Source organism: Cyprinodon tularosa, unplaced genomic scaffold (genome assembly GCF_016077235.1).
Source record: "Cyprinodon tularosa strain WSP-4 unplaced genomic scaffold, ASM1607723v1 ctg954, whole genome shotgun sequence".
Taxonomy (NCBI): Eukaryota; Metazoa; Chordata; class Actinopteri; order Cyprinodontiformes; family Cyprinodontidae; genus Cyprinodon; species Cyprinodon tularosa.
In genome coordinates this window covers 7675-27378 of record NW_024039734.1, presented here as the reverse complement: position 1 = coordinate 27378, position 19704 = coordinate 7675, and the positions used below count along the sequence as shown (strand labels likewise).

Below are 19704 nucleotides of genomic sequence, written 5' to 3'. Positions count from 1 at the left end.
GCTCTCATGCGCTGCTTCTTGTTTACCAAGAGCAAAACAAATCTCTGTGACCTGCAGTGTTTTTGTGATAAACTGCTTCTGTTTAGTATCCTTGTGGTGCTTCCGTAGAATCTACCTGTCGGAGCGTGTTTATGAGCCGCGGGACTTTTGGACCGACACCAACGCTGGGCAGACATTAGCAAAGTAAAGCTAGATGCTTTACAAAAAGGCCTGCTTGGTGCCTCAGGCACAGCCTGAACAAAGAAAAAAAATCGAGTCAAGCGGTGGCAAAGAAAGGAGGGATTCCTCTTTACATTTACGTCTTTCCCATATTTCCTTAATCTCATCATTTGAGATCTAATTCCTGTTATGGGAGGAATCCCTGGTACTTTAATGATGGTATTTTCCATGTTTCTCTTACGCGGGGAAGTAACCAGTCTTAAACTGGCACACTAACAGGTTGTGTTGTGTGCAGAAGCAATGGCTGGCATTAAAAATGCACACGGCACTAATGCGTCCACAAACCTCCGCAGCAGTTTGGGGGCAGAGGCGCTGCTTCTTGATATGCCCTTTAATCCGTTCATAATGTTCTGGAATCATTATCCTCGTTATCGACTTCAGATTTTACTCCGTGTTTGGAAACTGGGTGTAACAGTTTGTTGGTAGCTGGCATGTTTTAGGAGCCAAATGCCAGTTTTTTCCTTGCGGCGTGTCACAGCTGCCAAGCTAACCTTCATTTCCTCATTCCTGTGTTCCTGAGGTCGATCCAGGGAGAACATATTCCGCCATTGTTCTCAAATCACTGATCATAGGTCTGTTTAAGCTGCATGCTCTGGCTTTTCTGCAGTTTTTGAACAGCATGCCAGCATTGTTTCTGCAGTGTTTGGGTGTGTGTGTGTGTGTCTGTAGACGTTACCCCAGATTTCATCATGTTGCCATTTGTAAGCGTCTCAGGCTGATCAGTGCCTGCAGCTTTTTGCCTCGTCGCTGCTCCTCTGTGCTCGGGTCCTTGAACACTAAAGATGTCATTGGTAGAGTGTGACCGAGTTGAACTCTTTCAAAGGGGTCGGTTTAAAGGATTTAGCGAGGTCTGCGGGGAAACAGTTGTTTGCCAGAATCCCTGTATTCAGTTGTTAATGAGAGTGAAGTAAAAACTCCCGAAACATGTCTTCATTACCAAAGAAGTACTCTGTGTGGATCCCTTCTCTTTTACTTTTACTTACTCATCTTTTTCAGGATCTTCAGCAGTTACAACTCATGTACTTTAACATGTATATATATTTTAATGGTAAGATTAGCAGAAATGTTAAGTACCAGTAAGGATGAATATGCAGTATGATTAAAGACAAACTCCAAGTTTACCTTTTGTTTTGTTTTCTTGGTTGCATTGGATTTTTATCAGTGACAGTATTTTAAAAACTTATGGTGTAACAGCTTTGGTTTCTGTTCCTATGGCTCAAAGTCTTTTTAAAAAGACACCAGAGTTTCAAATATGTTGCATGCTGATATTGATTGGAACCCCCGGATCTTTGTTCTGGGAATTCCACCAAATAATTTAAGTAAAGTACAATACTTATTTGGTATCCTTGTTCTCGTAGCCAAAAAAACGATAACAATATGTTGGTATAAACCTTCACCCCCTACTGTAAATCAATGGAAAGAGAAACAAGTGAATGTTTATACGATGGAGAAATTAACAGCAAAATTAAACTTGTCCACTGGTTTATTTGAGAAAAGATGGAACCCTTTGAAGACATATTTCCTATTAATATTGTAGTAAAATAAATGTAAACACACAGGTACATATTTTATAGGCATACTTAACATATATTTCTGTTATGATAAAAATAAAAGTCACTCGAGATTTTTCCTTTATCACATCCCCCAAGTAAAAAAAAAAAAGAATCCTGGATTTTCAGCTCGCTGACTTGTTTGGTTGTTGTTGCTCAACTGTTTGTATGGTTGTATTGGAAATTGTTGTTTCTGGCTTATTGTATTAATAATTGATTTTGAATATTGATCTGATAAAATAAAGTCTTTGCAAAAAAAAAAAAAAAAAAAAAGACACCAGAGAAGGTATATTAAACACTCTCTTAGTGTTAACCGAGATATTATTGGTTTAAAGTTATATTTGCTTTTCTGTCCGCTTTTATTATGTTTTTATCTTTATTTGCTTTTATTCCCCTGCTATTTCCCTCTGTTTTGTTATTTCAGTCATATAAAGCACTTTGGAATGTTTTTGTTCTGGCTTGTGCTGTATAAATAGACTTGTCTTGCCATCCCTACCCCCACATGTTGCTGTGCACTGCCAGTTCCAGACTCCCACTTTTTACCCTTGCTTAACTTGAGTATTTGTAGAGAATATTAAAAGACTTTGGGTGGATACTAAGCTACACACCAGACCAGATAAAGTGTCTGATATGATTAAAAACAAATAACATGAAGTAGGAATGGAAACAAATATCGACTCATGATTTAATTCATAATTAATGGTTTTATTATTTGCTCCAATCAACTGTAAAACTAACTTATAACAAATTTCTTTCACTGTTACAACGTTACCACCAACCACTAGTGGGTGCCGCAGTTTATTCTTAGGCGGACTCTCACTGGTAATTGCAAGAGAAGTAGTGCCGCAGGCAATGAGGCATGCTAGAGCACAAACATGTCCAGTCCAGAATTATTTACACTGTTTATTGCCAACCATGACACAGAATGAGCTTTATGTGATTCAGTTTCTAAAAACAGAAACATAAATCGCTCGAGAGCTGTTTGGGTTTATTTAAACTGTTTAATATCTACAAATGCAGAATTTTGTTTTGTTTGTAAATATAAACACTAAATAGTCTTCTAAATAGCGCCTATTTTGCCTTACTTCATTTCAGAGCCGCATCAACTTCTCTGCTGTGCTCAGAAGGTGATGATGTGATGATTGAAAACATTTCTAAAATGATAGAAAAAGACCTGTTAGTATGTAGCACAGTGAATGGAGAAGACTTTTGTGCATTTATTCACTATATTGAGCCAAGTTAAAACCCCCAGTTTAAAAGCGACGCTAGAGGGTAGATTAGACTTCTGCATCCGCACACATCAAATGTTGCTTGGGTCTGGTCGCAAACCAGTTTTGCTGGTATGCTTCTGCATGGTCGGTCTGGAATTTCTAGGGATCCACAGCAGTTTCCTGCCAAATCACAAGGGGGAGCCTATTCGAGAACTCGTGAGAACTTCACGTATTTATCTCTCAGTCTCTTCCAACTTTGTAAACACTCCTTTGAATCTTGCTCAAGGATCTGGCTGATCTCCCTCCAGGAGTTTGCAGAGACCTTGGCATCTTTATATAATTTGTGTGAGGCATCGTACAAGTGGTTGTACTTCCCAACCTCCTCGATTGACCTTTTGTCGTAGTTGTCCATTGTAGTTGTTCCTCGGTGTTTAGAAATGGCGTCTCCCGGCACCGAATCGAGAAGGACGAAGGACTCTGCATGGGGGGCGTGGTCATGCACAGAGACAGAATTTACGATTCCAGAGGCTATGCGTCAGAAGCATAAATTGGCCTTAACATTGCAAAGTAATTCCCATTACTGATCACGCTGAGGTATTATGTCATTTTGGGCCTCCATTCCCCTCCACGTGGATCTACGTGGACAGAATTTCTGCATGGAGAACCTAGGAACATTAGTAACTATGAATAAATCAGGTGTTTCCACCATTCTGTCTAAGAACAGAAGCAGAGCATTAGCCTAAGGTGCCCAGATCATGGCAATGAAAATGAATTTGCTTAACGGAAATGTCTTATAAAAATGTTTTTTTTCGCTGTGGTGTTTTTCTGGTCATATCAATAATTAGTGTATCTATCCCATCTAGGGTTGTCACGATACTAAACTTTTCAACTCGATACCGATACTAAGTAAAATATTCGATACTCGATGTTGTTTTCGATACTCGAGACTCCAAAATTCAACAGACATTTTTTCATTAATAAACAAAATACAATAAATAGATAAATAAATACAATAAACAACATTTTGAGGTTGTATGCTATGCACAATATTAAGCAAGCTTGATAAAAAACTTACAAAATTAAAATTAAATGTTCCTTCCTTGGCTATGCTTTGCACACATAACAATGACACTAGCCAAACCAGTTAAAAAACCAAAATCATTCTCAGCAGCTGCACCTGTTACAGAATCACAGTGTTCAGAAAGTGCATTTTCCTCTAATCTGCACATAAGATGAATGACTGTTTAGGTGCTACTGGTGGTGGCACTGTATCGATACATTTGAAAATAAGTATTGTATCCGGATACGTTTCTTTGTCAATACTTTTTTGAGTATCGATACTTTTGACAACCCTAATCCCGTCATACAGTCCCATTATCAACAGCCAGATGTTACTACTGCCAATAAAGAGGAAGGTGACAGGAAGTTGTAGGAGGACAGTTGATGTGTTTTGGACATTAGAAAAATAAGGACAATGTTTGATGCACTTCTAAAAAGCAGCTAGTGTGAGCAAAATTTCCTCCAAGAGGAACGTATTTTGGCAATCCAGAGAAAATGTGGTGATTTTTCAGCCAGAGTGACTTGTACACCAAATCTGTGTAAAGAAAGCAGCATCTAACAGATCCATCAGTCAGGGATTATCGTAGAAGATGATCTCCAGCATATTAATGCTTTAAAACACTCTAATATTAATTCCTCTCATAAATTTGATGTAAATTCACACACCAATGAAGCTCATTTTTTAATATCAATAAAAGGCATGTAAACATTTTAAACCTTTGCACAGGGTTCCCGCGGATCCTTAAAAAGTCTTAAAAGGCATTGATTTCTTCAAAATAAAACTAAGGCCTTAATTGGTATTAAAATGTCTTAAATCAGTCTTTCGTAGGTCTTAATTTTTAAAACATCATAAATAGGATTATTTTTATTAGGATTTATTTTTGTAATCTAAATAAAGCGTTAAAATTTTCCTTTTTATAAAAAAAAAAAAATAACGGCTTGCTATTATTGGTTCCGTCCCGATAGCGAAACCAATAAAAGCGTTGTTGCGGCCGGGACATTTGGGAGATGCACCATTAACTTTTTGTCTGGAAAATATGAGCAAGTGTAAATGTAGCGAAAATTGTCTCCAACCAAGAGTTTCCTCCATGGCTAAAACCAGGGAACATACATGAGGCTCAGTGGATTTATGCAAGAAGCGATTCAAGCTCGGAACGATGGGAATTAAGGCAGTGGAGTCGCACATGCGAAGCACGAAACACAAAGCGTCAAAATCGAGTTACCGAGAAACAGCCGGTATTTCTCAGTTTAGTTCCACCCTTGTCTCTGCAACGCCTCCACTTATCACCAAATCAAACATACTAAGAAAACCATACAAAGAAAAATAGCTGCAAAAAAGACTTAGCACTGGTTATGTTGGGGCTTTAAAACGGATTTGTTTTGTTCCCTGCTAAAACAAAGTTTGTGAATTCAGTTAAATAATTGCTAAAATATATCTGTCATTTGTGTGTTTTTAGCTTTCTTCCTGTATGAGAAGCTTTTCTAAATTTGAAACATTAGTGCAGTGGTTTATGCAAAAATAAACCTTTGGGTTAAGTTGTCGCAAGCAGGTTTTTCTTGTGTTTCTTGTGAATTTGGTCTTAAATTTTTATTTCAAGTGGCATTAAAAAGTCTTAAAAAGTCTTGAATTTAACTTGCCTCATGCTGTAGGAACCCTGTTTGCAGTGCTGCTAAAACGTGAACCGTGAAAATAAAGACCTCTTTAAGATTTTACCTTCATGAATCATTTAGTTGGTGTTCTTATTTTAGTTTTGGTGTCTGCTCCCGATTTTTGCTGCAGGGATTATCGTTCCAAACTTCTCAGGTTAGATAGTGACATCAAAGTTATTTACTGTTAAAGCTTGTGACAAAACATCCGTCTGTGCAGCCGTACCAAAAGCTCAGTGGAAACCCTGTACAAATTTAATCGCTGTTTTTCCCCGTAAAAGCCTCTGCAGTAGTTTAGAGAGCTCCCTGACAACAGGAAGTGACATGTCCTACATTTCTGGTGCCAGCAAACTGGTTTATGTTGAATAAATGGATGTATTAATAGAGTAACCAGACCGCAGCCATTCACAGCAGAGAGGAGAGGTGAGCCTTACAGCTAAATATTATGCTACAAACCAGTGGCTCGTGTGAAATGCTTCCTGGTACTGAATCGCTTTCACCTCTAAATCGTTTTTGGTTGTTTAATGAACACATTAAAACTCTGTTATACTTTGTTGTTCGGTTGATTAAATAAAGCAAGCGGGTGAATCATTTGGCTGTAAAATCAGAGACTCACTGCCTCATCTTTCTTTTGTCCCCCTCAGACTGTAACACTAAGACCTTTGAGGCTGTGAAATGTGAAAAAAAGCTCCAGTTTTTCACCCTCAGGTAAGAATCCTCTTTTTAGCTCTTCTCCTTCTCTCATACCCTTCCTTCCTCAGCGTTGAGTTGGTGTGGCGTGAAATGTTTTCTCCTAGAACTTAATTAACAGGCTAACAGCTGTAAAACCACAGTGTTTATGTAAATCACATCCACCAATGCTGGGAGCTTCACTTCTCCTTCTGCTGAGCTGTTGCGGCCGTGAAAGCACAATAAAATTAGATGTGAAATACATTTATCTAACTCCTCCAAAGCCGGTAAATCTTTTTCTGTTTTCGTTTAACTGGACAGTGGGTGTGCTTACTGTGAGATTCACAATTAATTACTGCAGCTTTGGTTATTGGATGAAAAGGACGTCTAAACAGAGAAATCAGAGCAGCTCAGCCTTTATCTCTGGATTGTGTCATGGCCCTTATCATTCAAAAGCAAAGGAAAGTCACTCCGGATAATGAATAAAGGTGAAAAATACGGATGTGCACTGCAAAAATGATAATAAAAGTATGTTTTTCTTGTAATAGACGTATTTTCCCTTGATGTGAGAATTCAATTACATTCAATTCAGTTTATTTACATAGTGCCAATTTACAAAACATGTCATCTCAAGGTACTTTACAGAGACAATTCAACAAGATAGAAGGTGGCCGAATTTTACTAATTCAATAAGTTCATTTTCATTTAAAATAAGAAAAAAAATCTGATTTCGGATCTTTTTTAAGGACAAAAAAGATAATTCCATTGGCTCTATTTTTATTGTTCTCTTGCCACTGAAAAGGAATATTAAATACTTGCCTTGCCTGATTAATGTCATGATCTGCCATTGGAAATCATTTACTAGATATTATTCCGTTGAAATTATATTATACGCTTCTAGTTTCAAGTGCATAATATCAAATGATCTCATTTTAAGGAAAAAAAACTAATTCCAATCACAAGACAATTCAAGGTGATGTACATGAAAAGAAAGAAAAGTGCATTATAGTGCAAGTGATGAAACCCAACTAATTTGAGTGAATAAAATTTTATAAATATTAAATACGATGATTATATATGAAAAAAACTAGTTCTGGATAAAGAGTAGATTCGATCCAGAGGACCTGAGAGGTCTGGCTGATACACTGACAACCAGTCTGTAATGTATTTTGGTTTTAAGTCATTCAATGATTTATAGGCGAACTTTTCTAAATTAAAGTCTATTTTCTGAAATACAGGGAGACAGTGTAGGACTTTCCAACTGATCTGATGTTCTCTACTTTCTTAGTTCTAGTGAGGATGCAGGCAGTAGCGTTCAGGATCAGCTGCAGCTGTCAGATCCACTTTTTAGGCAGACCTGTGAAGACACCGCTGCAGGGATCAATTCTATTAAAAGAGAATGAAGTGGGTGTTACTTTTTCAAGGCGACTGAGACTTTAGTTCTTTAATCCTGTAGATGTTCTGTAGGTGATAGAAGGCTGACTTTTTTCCTGTCTTTCTGAGGCTCTGGAGGTTCAGGCCTGAGTCCATCACTGCACCCAGATTCAGATCCTGATTGCTAGGTTCTAGCTGGATTAACTCAGGCTGTGTGCTAACTTTTGAATAATCTTCCTTTGGTCGAAAAGTTTTTACTTCTTTGTTTTGATTCAGCTGAAGACATTTTTTCCCCATGTATGTGCTGATTTGTTCTTTGCATTTACCTAGAGCTGGAATGGGTTCATAGACACCTGGTGACATTGTAATATACAGTTGAGTGTCATGTACTTAGTTATGGTAACTAATGTGGTTTATTAAGATCCAAGTTAAGGCTGATTTATACCCAGAAACCAGGGCGTCTCTGTGTGTGTTGCAGTTAACGCAGATATGCCCCCTCCTTTTCCGCAGACACTCTGGTGCACCTCCCCAAAATTGTAGGTGATCGCAGACAGGAGGCCTCTGATTGGTCAAATCTACACCCGCTTTACTCTATGCGTATTTCCTGTTTGGTAAATACTGGCTTGTTTTGTTTATATGACCGCCATTGTGGAAAACGTCTTTTGAAGATGGACCAGCTAGAAAAGCAAGGTGTGCGAGAACGCTGGGACCCTTTTTCCACCTGGATTCCCGCTCTTTCTCACTCATATCCCTCCGTTATCGCACAAACTTGCCCCCAGTTCATGATCATCCGTCTTGCTTTGTGAATAACATAGCGTAGACCACGCTTCAATATTGGGCATAAATCAAATATCTGCGCCATACCTCCGAAAAACTCCCTGCGACACACTTCTGCGGTAGTATAACTAGCCCTTTAGGGGAAGCATGTAGACAGAAAATAAAAGGTGCACTAAGACAGATCCCTGGGGAATGCAGGAAGGGATTTCTGTGGGTCTCTGATGTAGAGTTACCTACTGACATAAAAAGGTCCTGGCCTCATCAAGTACGATTTATACCATTCCAGCACAACAAGAAAATATGACCTGGTAAACTGATGCTTGGGACACTATTTAACTGAACTACAGGACTCTTTGTTGTTTTTCTGGGTTAAATTTCTAACCAAGTGGTTTTCTTTTTTGTTTTGTTTTTTTACCGTCACCCCTGCAGTGTGAAAAGATGGAGGATATGAAAAGGCCACACAAGCCCTTCTGTCGAAATGCACTTTATGTTGCATTTAAAGCTCCAAATAGTTTTTGCTTTGTTTTTTTCAGCAGAAGTTGCTCGATCTGAAGCTGTGTCCACATCCTGACACCTCCCTGACTCGGGCATGCCTCAGGTACAACCTCACACAGTTCTGCTATGACCGGTCTCCATTTGAAGGGCTTCTCACTCTTTCTACTTACTCACTTTCAGCCGGGTATGAATGGGATGGAGCCTGCATTTGGCGAGGCCTACGGGGGCCACAGGGGACTGCTTAGCCCCTGCCCGCTGGCCATGTCGCCACAGGGGGGCAGGACAGAGTACGATCAGGTTAGAGAACAAGACGGCACAGAAAAAAACTACTTATCCTTAATTTAAGTTATTTTTTCTTCTAATAAACAAATTTGCCCCTCCGCAGAGTGTACTCCTGATGCTGGGCTCCCCAGCATCACCAAGGAAACGACCCTTCGAGCTGCTGAGTGACCTCGTGGACGACGGAGGGTTTGGCGAGGACCAGCATCCGGAGCGTTGGGACGTGTCTGCGCTAGATGAAATGGCTCGCTACACTAAACTAGGCCTTGGAGTTGGAGGGGAGCTACTGGCCTGCTCAGAGGAGGACATCCTGATGGGCCGCTGGGGGCGGAGCTGGGAGGAGCAGGAGCAGGAGGAGCAGTGGAAGAGGAGGGACAGGTGCGCAGCCCCCCCCATAACCCAGGAAGTCAAGGTCACAGCTGTGGGGAAGGAGGAGGCACATAGCTCTGTTACCATAGCAACACAGAGGGAGTTGTGTGCTGCAGGAAAAGGGATTGGAGTTGTACAGGACGATGAGGTGTCAAGGGAGTCCACAGTGGAGGTGTATCAGGTGGAGGAAGAGGCCGAAGGACAGGAGGTGGTGGCAGCAGCAGGGCTGGTTCTGGAGCACTGCAGCGAGGAGCACAACTACTCTCTGGGCCAGGGAGGGGAGAAGGCTGCAAGGCCGACCCATAACTCCGAGCCTGAGGAGGCGCAAGAGGCCGACCTTCAGAAAGAGGTCCAAGGCAGCGAGGACAGCCAGGCTAACACCGAGCTGGAAGAGGAGGATGACGATGAAGAGGAAGAGGAGGAGGGAGCAGAGGAAACAGCAGTGGAGGCTGAGCTTTCCAGCTCCTCAGAAACTGAATGTGGTGAGTTTTGGCTTTACTGTGTTTTTTCTGTGCGGCGAAGAGCCGACCGGTCCCAGAAAACTGCATGCATCAGTTCATCATGGGCCCAGTCCAGCAAATTACCTTCCATTATTTGATGACGAGCAGCATGTCTAAACTTCGATGAAACGCTGCCCTCCAGAGAGATGAAAAGACTGAGGGTTGAAGTAGAACCATCTGTTACAGTCTGGCGGCCCTGGGGGGGGAGGGCTGGTAAGGGGGTGGGGGGCGGCTGGATGGAAACATGTTCAACAGTTTGGTACCAACCAGTGAATAATTTCTCTTAGTTTTAAAGCAGCAGAGGACTCAGCTGCCTCCATATCTAAGATTGATTTGATTCTGCTTTTCTCACCTGATTCTCTTCAAAAGGGTTTCTCTGTAGTTAGATCTCAGTGGATAACCCCTAACAATGTCTGGACAAACATGTTACATTTTTATTATGCGTTTCCAACAGTCCATATACAGTTTCTAAGTTGATGATATGAATAAAATCATTCACATGCTTCTTGGAAGAATCTTCACAGATATGGCTAGGGTTGTAAATCACATCCATTATGGCGATTCGATTCAGCATCGATTTCCTGACCCAGCGATTTGATTATTTTCGAGACTCAATAATACACCGCGATACGATTCAAATAATTGGTTCGTGTTTTTTTTTTTCTTTTCTTTTTTTTTTACACCTTACGGGCTAGACAATGTTTCAAATTTGAAATCGTTATGCATTTTATTTTGAGAAACAACAACAAATAACAGAAGTACAAAAGTTGCACTCCACCTATTCCTATTAAAACCTCATTCACTGAAAAATAATAATGCCCCCGCGTTATAGACAGGAGGCCGGCTTGTTTTTGTTTTTATGACCGAAATTGCGGAAAGCAACTCGTGAAGTTTTGTCGTCTATAATTCTCATTTTGACGACTTAAAATTGAAGCTAAGTTTTATAAAAATTCAAAGTTCTTAAAAAGCAGAAAAAGTCTCAAACAAAGATAAAAATATTTAGGCAGAGGCAGCTGAGTCCGGGTCCAGTGTGTTTATTGCTAAACACAACACATTCACACTGAGCTGGTCACCGGTGAGCCGAAGCTGAACAAATGGTGAACACAGCTCCCTTTTATACATTTCTTATCGGTGGAAAACCCCCTTCAGAACATATTTCAGTCTTTGGTAAAGGTCACATTGATATTTATCTGCAAAACACGGTGACATTCATAGACACATCTCATTCTTGTGAGAGCAATCTCTCAGGCCATGAAAACATCTGGTGCATTCAAATCAGAAACTTATGACGGTTTAGTCACAAACATGTCAGAACACATCTTTCCCTTGCTTCAAGCCATGTCAGTCTGGCCTACTGCTCCCCCCTCGTATCTTAGTCAAAGCATCACCCTTTCTGGGACCATTACCGCTCCGTGTGCCTTGAAAATAACAACTCTTTTTGTATGGCCAAATTTTGCTGAGCTGGGCAACCTTGAGATGTCAAATATTTCATTTTTATTGAGTGTGCTTTCTTATCACTAAGGGGCCTCAACCCTGCGTTGTCCTGCAGACTTCACTCCTATTGGGGCCAGGTGCAATAGTTACACATACTCACTGCTCTGCTTTTCTCCTCTCTGGCCTTGAATGGCTCCATTCATTGCTCTGTTTTTTTTTCTTTTCCTTTTTGGCCTTGAATTGCTCTTATAACAGTATTTGGGAAAACAACTTTAAACTTATAAAACATTAACTTTATTTTATCTTATGATTAGTGCAGATTAATACACAACAGTTTGACCCGCTAGAAGAGCGAGGTGCGCGAGAACGCTGGGACCCTTTTTCCACCTGGATCTCCGCTCTTTTTGGCCCTCATGTCCCTCCGTCGTCGAACTAAACTCACCCCCACTTCCTCTCCGCCTCGGCCGTATCTAGACCCACAGTGTGTAGCACAGACCACGCTTAAATATTGGGCATAAATCAAAAATGTCTGCGTCAAGCTCACTGCAACAAACTGCTGTAAGAGTATAACCAGGAAGCGAGGTAGGAGGGCAAAATAGGTTTAGTGCCACCGCAGCACGGGAGGAGAATTACGCCCAGGAACAAATGGATAAAAATAGACCGGAGGAAAAAAAAAAAACATAAATCGATACACTTGTGGTCGTATCGATGCATCGGATCGTCGGCTGATGGATCGATGCATTGATACAAAATGATCATTATTTACACCCCTAGATATGGCATAATGATAACTCCCTAAAATGGTCTTACTCCCCTCCTTGATGCACTTGCATGGCAGGTCATGGCTGCACTAAATCCTTGAAGGTTTGATGTTGTACCTGACACTAAGATAGCAGCAGATCCTAAGAGAGATCAACCGCTACAGGTTTTTTAAGGCTGATCCCAATGCCAATTATTTTGACATCAGTCCAACTGATTCCCAATATGTGCTGTTCATCTTTTTGAGCCGTTGTAGGTACCAGATCTGCTCGGGTCCTGCTTCATGCCAGTGACGTTACGCTGCATGATTGGCTGAACGTTGCCACATGATGTAAAACATAGTGGTTGCCCAGACAACGATAATAACATCCCACAGCGTCCGTGTGCCGAATCTGGAGCATTTGTAGCATTAGCGGGTCTAATGACCGATGAAGTTTTACCTGAATACTGAAAAAAAAATTAGTTTTTGGTGAACAAAGTAATTGTTAGACCATGATATAAAGGGGGAGAGCTGGAAAGCGCTGTGGCTAGCTTTGCTCTTTTAGCCCAGTCAGTTAGCCATACTAAGCTACACTACTTTTAAATTCGTGCCATTCATTTTCTACAAGTAGAATAACTGTTTTATTTGTCTAACATCTCTACGAAATTTATTTTTTAAGATATCCCATTGGACTTGCCGATTGATGACGTCATAAGAAGGGGCGGGGCCCAGAGCTGATCTGACCGCCTGACCATATTTGAGCAAATATTGCTTTTTTTCCCTCAATTTATATGATTACAAAATTACATATTGATAGAAAATCTTAAACAAGCCTCAATTTAATAATAAAAAAATGTATTAAAACAAAATATTAATAATGGATAGAATATTGATTGAACTTATGGCTGCTGAACGCTCTGGCAACCAGACTTTGAAATTAATCATTAATGTGTGAGTTTGTACCAAAAGTCTCAAGATCATCTATAGTTAACAGGTTAATAAACACGAGGTGGTTTTTATTAACACAGAAATGCATTTACTGCTGCGTGAACTAGATCGCTGTTTCTCTTCTCTGTAATTGGTAATGTTTATGTCACCATTAGTTTTGCATTTTCTTGGTTTCCTTGTGTGACTCATGACACTTTTGTCATACTACTGTGAGTGTCTGACCAATGCAGCCTCAGAATCACGAGGGGGTTGTATTCACTTCAATGTGCTGTAGTTGATACAGACATCATAGGGCCCTATTTTTTATCTAATCATACACTCAGATCAAATCCAGGATGTTTTAGGATTAGAGTCCTGTAAGTTGTGAGCTGGAGCCGATTGGACTTTACTGTGCAGAATATCCCAGAGATGCTTGAATTGATTGGGTTCTGAAAATGTTCTGGTCTCTGTTGCTTTGTTTTGTGGCGGAAATGGGTCAGCATTCCTTATATGCAGGAAACCTTGAAGCTCAGCATAATCTGACAAATCTGTGTCAGCTTTCAACCTTGGTCCCTGACTTGGTTATAATGATATTATATATTTAACACAGATACTCTGCAAAAACAGGCTGGTTAAACTGTGCACAAATAAGAAATAACAGCCTTTAAAGGTACACTATGCAACCGGTGTTGATTTTCCAGCGAGACTCCCCCCAGAGGGCGAAAGTAAAAGTGCACTGTCGTAAATATGCACAGCTGTTCTCCTGGTTTCTCCGTCAAGCCAGGCGCGGTTGTTTTGAGCTTAGCAGACAGGCGAACGCAACGAATGACTGCTGCGTTCACACCGCAGCTGGCGCGACAGAAGCAGCGAGTTTACATGCAAAGTCAATGGTTGACGCGCGTCAAGGCGCAGCAAAGGAGCAGCAGGCCCAGCGCGTCTGAGCAGCTGAAGCAGGGAGAGAGACACAGCGCTGATGATCAGAGGCTATGATCTCTCTCCTCTTAAACAGTTTATTGACGCCTAAATTAACTCAAAATGCAGAAATCTGCCGGCAGAATATGCAGTTTGGATTATTTAGATGAAAAACACCTACCAGCTGCCGCGGTGAACCGCGAGGACGTGACCTGGCCAGAGGCTGCTGATGAAGGGGTTCCTTCTGTCGGCGCACCGATGGTATGTGGGGGTCTGAGCGGCTCCGACAGAAAAAATTTTGAAGGCAGGATAATAATCTGAATGAACTGACTGCACTGATTACGTTTTCAGGTGTATTTTCTCATTTAAACACATATTAAAACTACTTTATTCCCACTGATCACAGCAAATATAGCTGCAAGGCAGAGAAAGGATAGTGAAGCTCCGCCCAACGCGCGTCAGACACACTTTTGCACCGCACAGCCAGAGCGTCAGAACTAACTGGTTCAAGCAGCAAAAATGAAGCAGCAGACACGATTTTGCTGCTTTTGCTGCGTGAACGTAGCATAACTGCACAAGGATCGCCACTGTGCTAGCAACGAGAATGCTTTTAACTGGGGGGTGTAGCAGTTCTCGGCCGTAAAGCAAGACTGACTCTCACGAGACTTCTGAGCCTGTGGGTGCGGGTCGGTGCTCCTGCAATTGCAAGTGCAGTATTTCCCCCACAGACCACCAGGGCGGCCGAGAATACCTTTGTTCAACCTGAAATGACTCATTTAATCATCCAAAACGTTATGGAACACATTAATTAACTGAAAAATGTTGCATAGTGTGCCTTTAATATACCAAGACATTCAAATAACAAAGATGCAAATCACACATTAGTGTCATGATGTTATCAAGAGCTCAGACCCACATACAGAGAGACCAATTCAGAGATACCCAGGGAAAGGTTTAACAGGTTTATTTTGGAGACACTGCTCAACCGGAACTGAAAGGTGAGGGGAAGACACTGCGGTTAGTTCAGGCTCAGTAGGAAATTTGATTCTCGAACTTGAAGAGGAGAATTTGGTAGATAACTCATGTTTCCAGAGAAGTAGCTGACCTTTAGACTCCATTCAGTGTGCGGTAGTTGCAGTGTTTGTCTAATTCGGTGGAGGGCAGACAGGGTTTACCCAGAATGCGGTTGTTTGTAGGCGAACGGAGAAGCTGACTGCAACTCAGATTTCCTGCGGTACTTGGAACGGGTCGTAGTGGAGATGAATCCCTTTCTCAGTGTGAAGCTCAAATGATCTCTTGATGGAAAGTGGGTTCAAACCTCCAGTTTGAATCCTAAACTCAGCTTGAAGCACAGATGTTCCTTCCAGGGAGAGAAGGTCCGAAAAATCCACTTTGCAGAATGACTTCCTGCCGAGAGGCAAAGACAAAAACAAGATTAAAACTAAGGTTGACAAGAACTCAGTTTGACTCAGCAAAACTCAGCTTGGCTAGAGTACCCAAAACTGGCAAATACTCTGGCGTTAAGGTAGTGGCAGTCAGTAGCTTAAGAGTGCTCCGTTAATGAGGTAACTCACAGCAGGTGTGTAGCGAGGTGGACCAGAACCAGGCGCCTCCTGGTGGAGGAAGGGAGACAAACACAGAAAAACACATACACAGACAGGAATCCTGACAATTAGACTTTTACAGAAGATCTCATATGAATATATTAGACTCAATATTTGTGCTTGTTTATTCATTAAAAGGTTTAAAAATATATAATTTCGATGCGGCTGTATGTAGCTGTGGCTGAAAAAGCTGTGTCTGCAGTGCCAGGTGCAGAGGTAACCCCCAAACCTTGTGATGGACCTCAGCAGTAAGGGATGCTGTCAAGCTAAAGAAGGGGTCATATTGAGCTTGTTTTAACTCTTAAGGCAGCAATCAGGTATTGTGGGGCCAAGTATGCCGTTGCCCAGATGGTTGCGGAGACAAATATTTGAACCTGGGAGGGGTTTAGAGAAACTATGTGGAAAAGCTGTCGGTGAGCCCCAAAGGGACTGGCAAACTGTCCGACACCCATGGAGGGGTAGGCAGTGCTTTACCAACACTGTTTTTAATGGGGGTTAGTGGCTGCTGACCCTAGATGAGGACATTTTCAAATGGCAGAAGGAACACTGCGAGGATCTCCTAAACCTGTTTAACAGGTCTTGTGTGGCAAAAGAAGAGACGGGGTGCTCAGTGCCTGATTTGTTTCCCCACTAAGGTTAATGTTACCAAGCTGGTCATAAAATTCCTTGTAGCAAGGCTTCAGGGGGAAGGAGATCACCTTGAGCACCTCAGATCTCTGGATGTTGCCGGATTGTTGTGTCTGACACGTGTCTTCAGCATCCCATGGCGATCGAGGAGAGTGCCCATTGACTGGCAGTCTGGGGTGGTTTTTCCCTTCCATAAGAAGTAATGCTCTGTGAAAAGCAATGCCCATTGCATCTGCTGTAATAGTGTCCTCTGCTCCAAGTCCTTTGAAATCCAACAAATGCATACGCTAGAGGTGTGGGCAGAGCCAAGGGATTCGAGGCAGAACAGAAAATTGGTTGTTTCTTATTAGGGGAGAAGGAAGGAAAGCTTGTCTGAGTACAGCACATTTGGAGTAGAGTTAGAGATTGCGGAACAAATCTCATTAATTACCATATCAACATAATAGCTCAGTCGAGCAGACGGCAGGGTACGTTAGCGGCGCAGACATGGAGGAAGTGGAGTTTAGTGGTAATGATGACCTTGCACCAGTCTGTTGGGAGGAGACAGCTGAGTGAAAAGGCTAAGCTCTCAATTTGCAGTCTGTCTACGTTGCCACCCTCATCTGGATCATGATTGAAAGAAGGAGACCACTGAGCATAATGTTGAGCATAATGTTGGAGCTCTGTCTGTTTTTCAGTGTAGTCCTGTTTCTGACTGGGACTAACTGGATGAGTTCTCTTTATCATCTGACAAGGGAGTTGGCTCGGTGTTTGTCTGCCAGTCTGTGTGTTTCCTGGACTGGGCTGTATGTGGAGCTGGTTGACAGTTACCTTTTGTATCTCTGTTTTTTTTCTACATGTCCGCTTCTGTATCCTTGAACCCCAGTCGACCTCAGCAGATGGCCGCTCACACTGAGCCTGGTTCTGCTGGAGGTTTCTTACTGTTAAAAGGGAGTTTTTCCTCTCCACTGTCGCTACAAGCATGCTTGGTTTAAGGGATTGCCTTTGAGTCAATGAGTCAAAGCAATCAAATGGTTTTCCTTAGATAGAAAACTTTGAATCAGTTTGACTGTATAATCTGGTTGAATTGTCTGTTAAAGTGTCTTTAACAGACAATATGTTGACATATGTTGTAAATTGACACTTTGTAAATAAACTGAATTGAAAACTGAATTGAATGGTAGCAACTCAGAGGTCCATTCAGAGTAATTGTCCACCTGGACGACCAGTTTTATGTCTTCAGATGTAGGTGTAAAATTCCCACATTTATGTAACACTAAACAACAACGTACTGCCACCCAGCTTTGTGTCGGTTATGATGGTTTTTCTTCAGCACTCCTTTTTCCTCTGAATGTAATGATTGGGGATCACAGTAAAACCTTTCAAAGCAAACTACTCTCTGGTATTTTTATTTGCTTCTTTCTTTGAGCAATTTAAAAACAGGCCAACATGGACATCTTTCAGTGTGAATAAACACTCTCTAACCTTCTACCTTTTGTCCAGGGGTTGCTATGCAGAGTTTGCTCTAAAACTGAATCTTTGGGACACAGAAATCCTCTCCTTCCTGGGCGTTTTAATTGCTGCAGATTTCCATTTATATTTGCATAGATAGGATTCTTTGAAGAGACGGAAACACATTTGTGGAGGTACATAATTCTCTCACGGATACCTTGGCTGCTTTATTTTTATTTCTCCCATGATGTCACATCAGGAAGCAGGTGTTAACTTAAATCCAATCACAACTGTAACTAAAACTAATTTAAAAGTGAGGTGTCTTAAATTAACTATTGCCACCTTTAAAAGGTAATATTTTAAAGCTGAATTGTTTATTTTATTGTGTAACAGAATTCAACCAGACTAACGATCCATAGTTTTATAAAATGCTCTCAGAATGTTTAATTTATTCCAGTCCTTTCTACCATTGAACTATCATTCCTAATCCGGATCCAATATTGTTTTGCATTTTTCTCTGGGGTCAAAATCTACAACTTCAGTCGTGAACTTTACCTGGAGTCGCAAAAGGAAGACTTTTGCATCGATGTACCAGCTTTATTATCCATGCAGCCATAATTCATTCAATCAAGTACAACTTGCAACTGTTTTTAAGGTCATATATTTTAATGCTGACTATATTCGCAGAGGATTGTGTTGAACGTTGTTTTCAGCTATAAGATGTCTCAAGATGTTTATTTTTGTGAACCCTGGCTAGTAGGAGTTGATGCTCCTCTACCATTTTTTTGGGGTAGATCTGTCGACGTAACGCTTTCTGGGTACATGATGCAGAAAATCAGTGCATCAGGGTGCTAAAATGATGTCATTAGCCTGTGCGGATCTCTCAGACGCGTCAAGGATAAACCAGGCTTAAGACATAATCAAAGCTACAAACCGACTGCGGTAATTTCCACCTACACTGCATTGAGTTGACTGCTGTGCATTTCAGACTCACCTCAGCTTCATGGCGCTCACCGAGGACCACGTCATCATATAGGAGGAGATTAAGCATCATTCTGCCTAAGAATATAGTGACGGCTTCATCATATAATGAAGTGTTAAATATTAAATCTTTTAAAGGAAGTGGAGGTTTGTGATTTAGGATGAACCTGAAATATAACCGTTCCTTTCAGATTCCACGCACATACACCATTTTCAGAGAAGATTCATATCTGTTCTCAGACTGCTACCTTTGATCCCTCCCTCCTTCTAACCTAAATAAGCAAATCTCAGGCATCCTCCTCCAAGGCAACGCAGAGATGTGGAGATCTTGATCTCAAACCCTAGTTGGACTCATATTTCTTCTTTACCATTGTTCTGCAGAGATCTGGTGTCAATTTATCCAGATAAGCTTATCATAGCAGTTCCCTGTGGCAAAACCAAGGCCTCTATAATGGTTGGAAAATGTGTGGAGTTTAGACGGAGAGGCTGCAGGTTTGTTGTGGAGGAAGTTAAGTAGATTAGAAGAAAGGTGGAGGGGTAGAATATATCTATATGTGCTCAGAGAGCCGTGGGATGGGAATGTGAGCAGCAGACAATGGTGTTATCTGCAGACCGGACCAGATGACGCTATGTTACGTAAGCTGTGTGTTTGTGTGTGTCTGGAAAGCACTTGCCAACCTTTGCTAATGGAAAGGATCTCAGACTTGATGAATTGTTTGTCCAAACCAGGTTGAGTCTCATTGGGACGTCTTCATCAGAGCAGGATTTTATTTGATCCCTGTAGAAGCATCTCTTTTTTTAATTTTTTTTCCCCAGCTGGCAGCTTTATTTTATTGACGATACCAGTATTTGTGGCTTTGGACGCTTGAGGCTAATCTACTGTGACGTCTGTCTGTGAAA

At 41.4% G+C, this 19704-nt stretch overlaps 1 protein-coding gene across 1 annotated transcript in view; it reads left to right on the top strand.

Annotated features, from left to right (window-relative positions):
* LOC119776755 overlaps window positions 1-16595 on the top strand; it is a 31332-nt gene extending 14737 nt beyond the window's left edge. Inside the window, exons 3-7 of the mRNA XM_038275344.1 lie at window positions 6331-6394; window positions 9043-9104; window positions 9182-9298; window positions 9387-10131; window positions 16438-16595. Of these exons, the coding sequence (XP_038131272.1) occupies window positions 9096-9104; window positions 9182-9298; window positions 9387-10131; window positions 16438-16595 (1029 nt within the window). The 5' untranslated portion in view covers window positions 6331-6394; window positions 9043-9095. The remainder of the gene's footprint in view (window positions 1-6330; window positions 6395-9042; window positions 9105-9181; window positions 9299-9386; window positions 10132-16437) is intronic.
* The last annotated feature ends 3109 nt before the right edge of the window (window positions 16596-19704 follow it).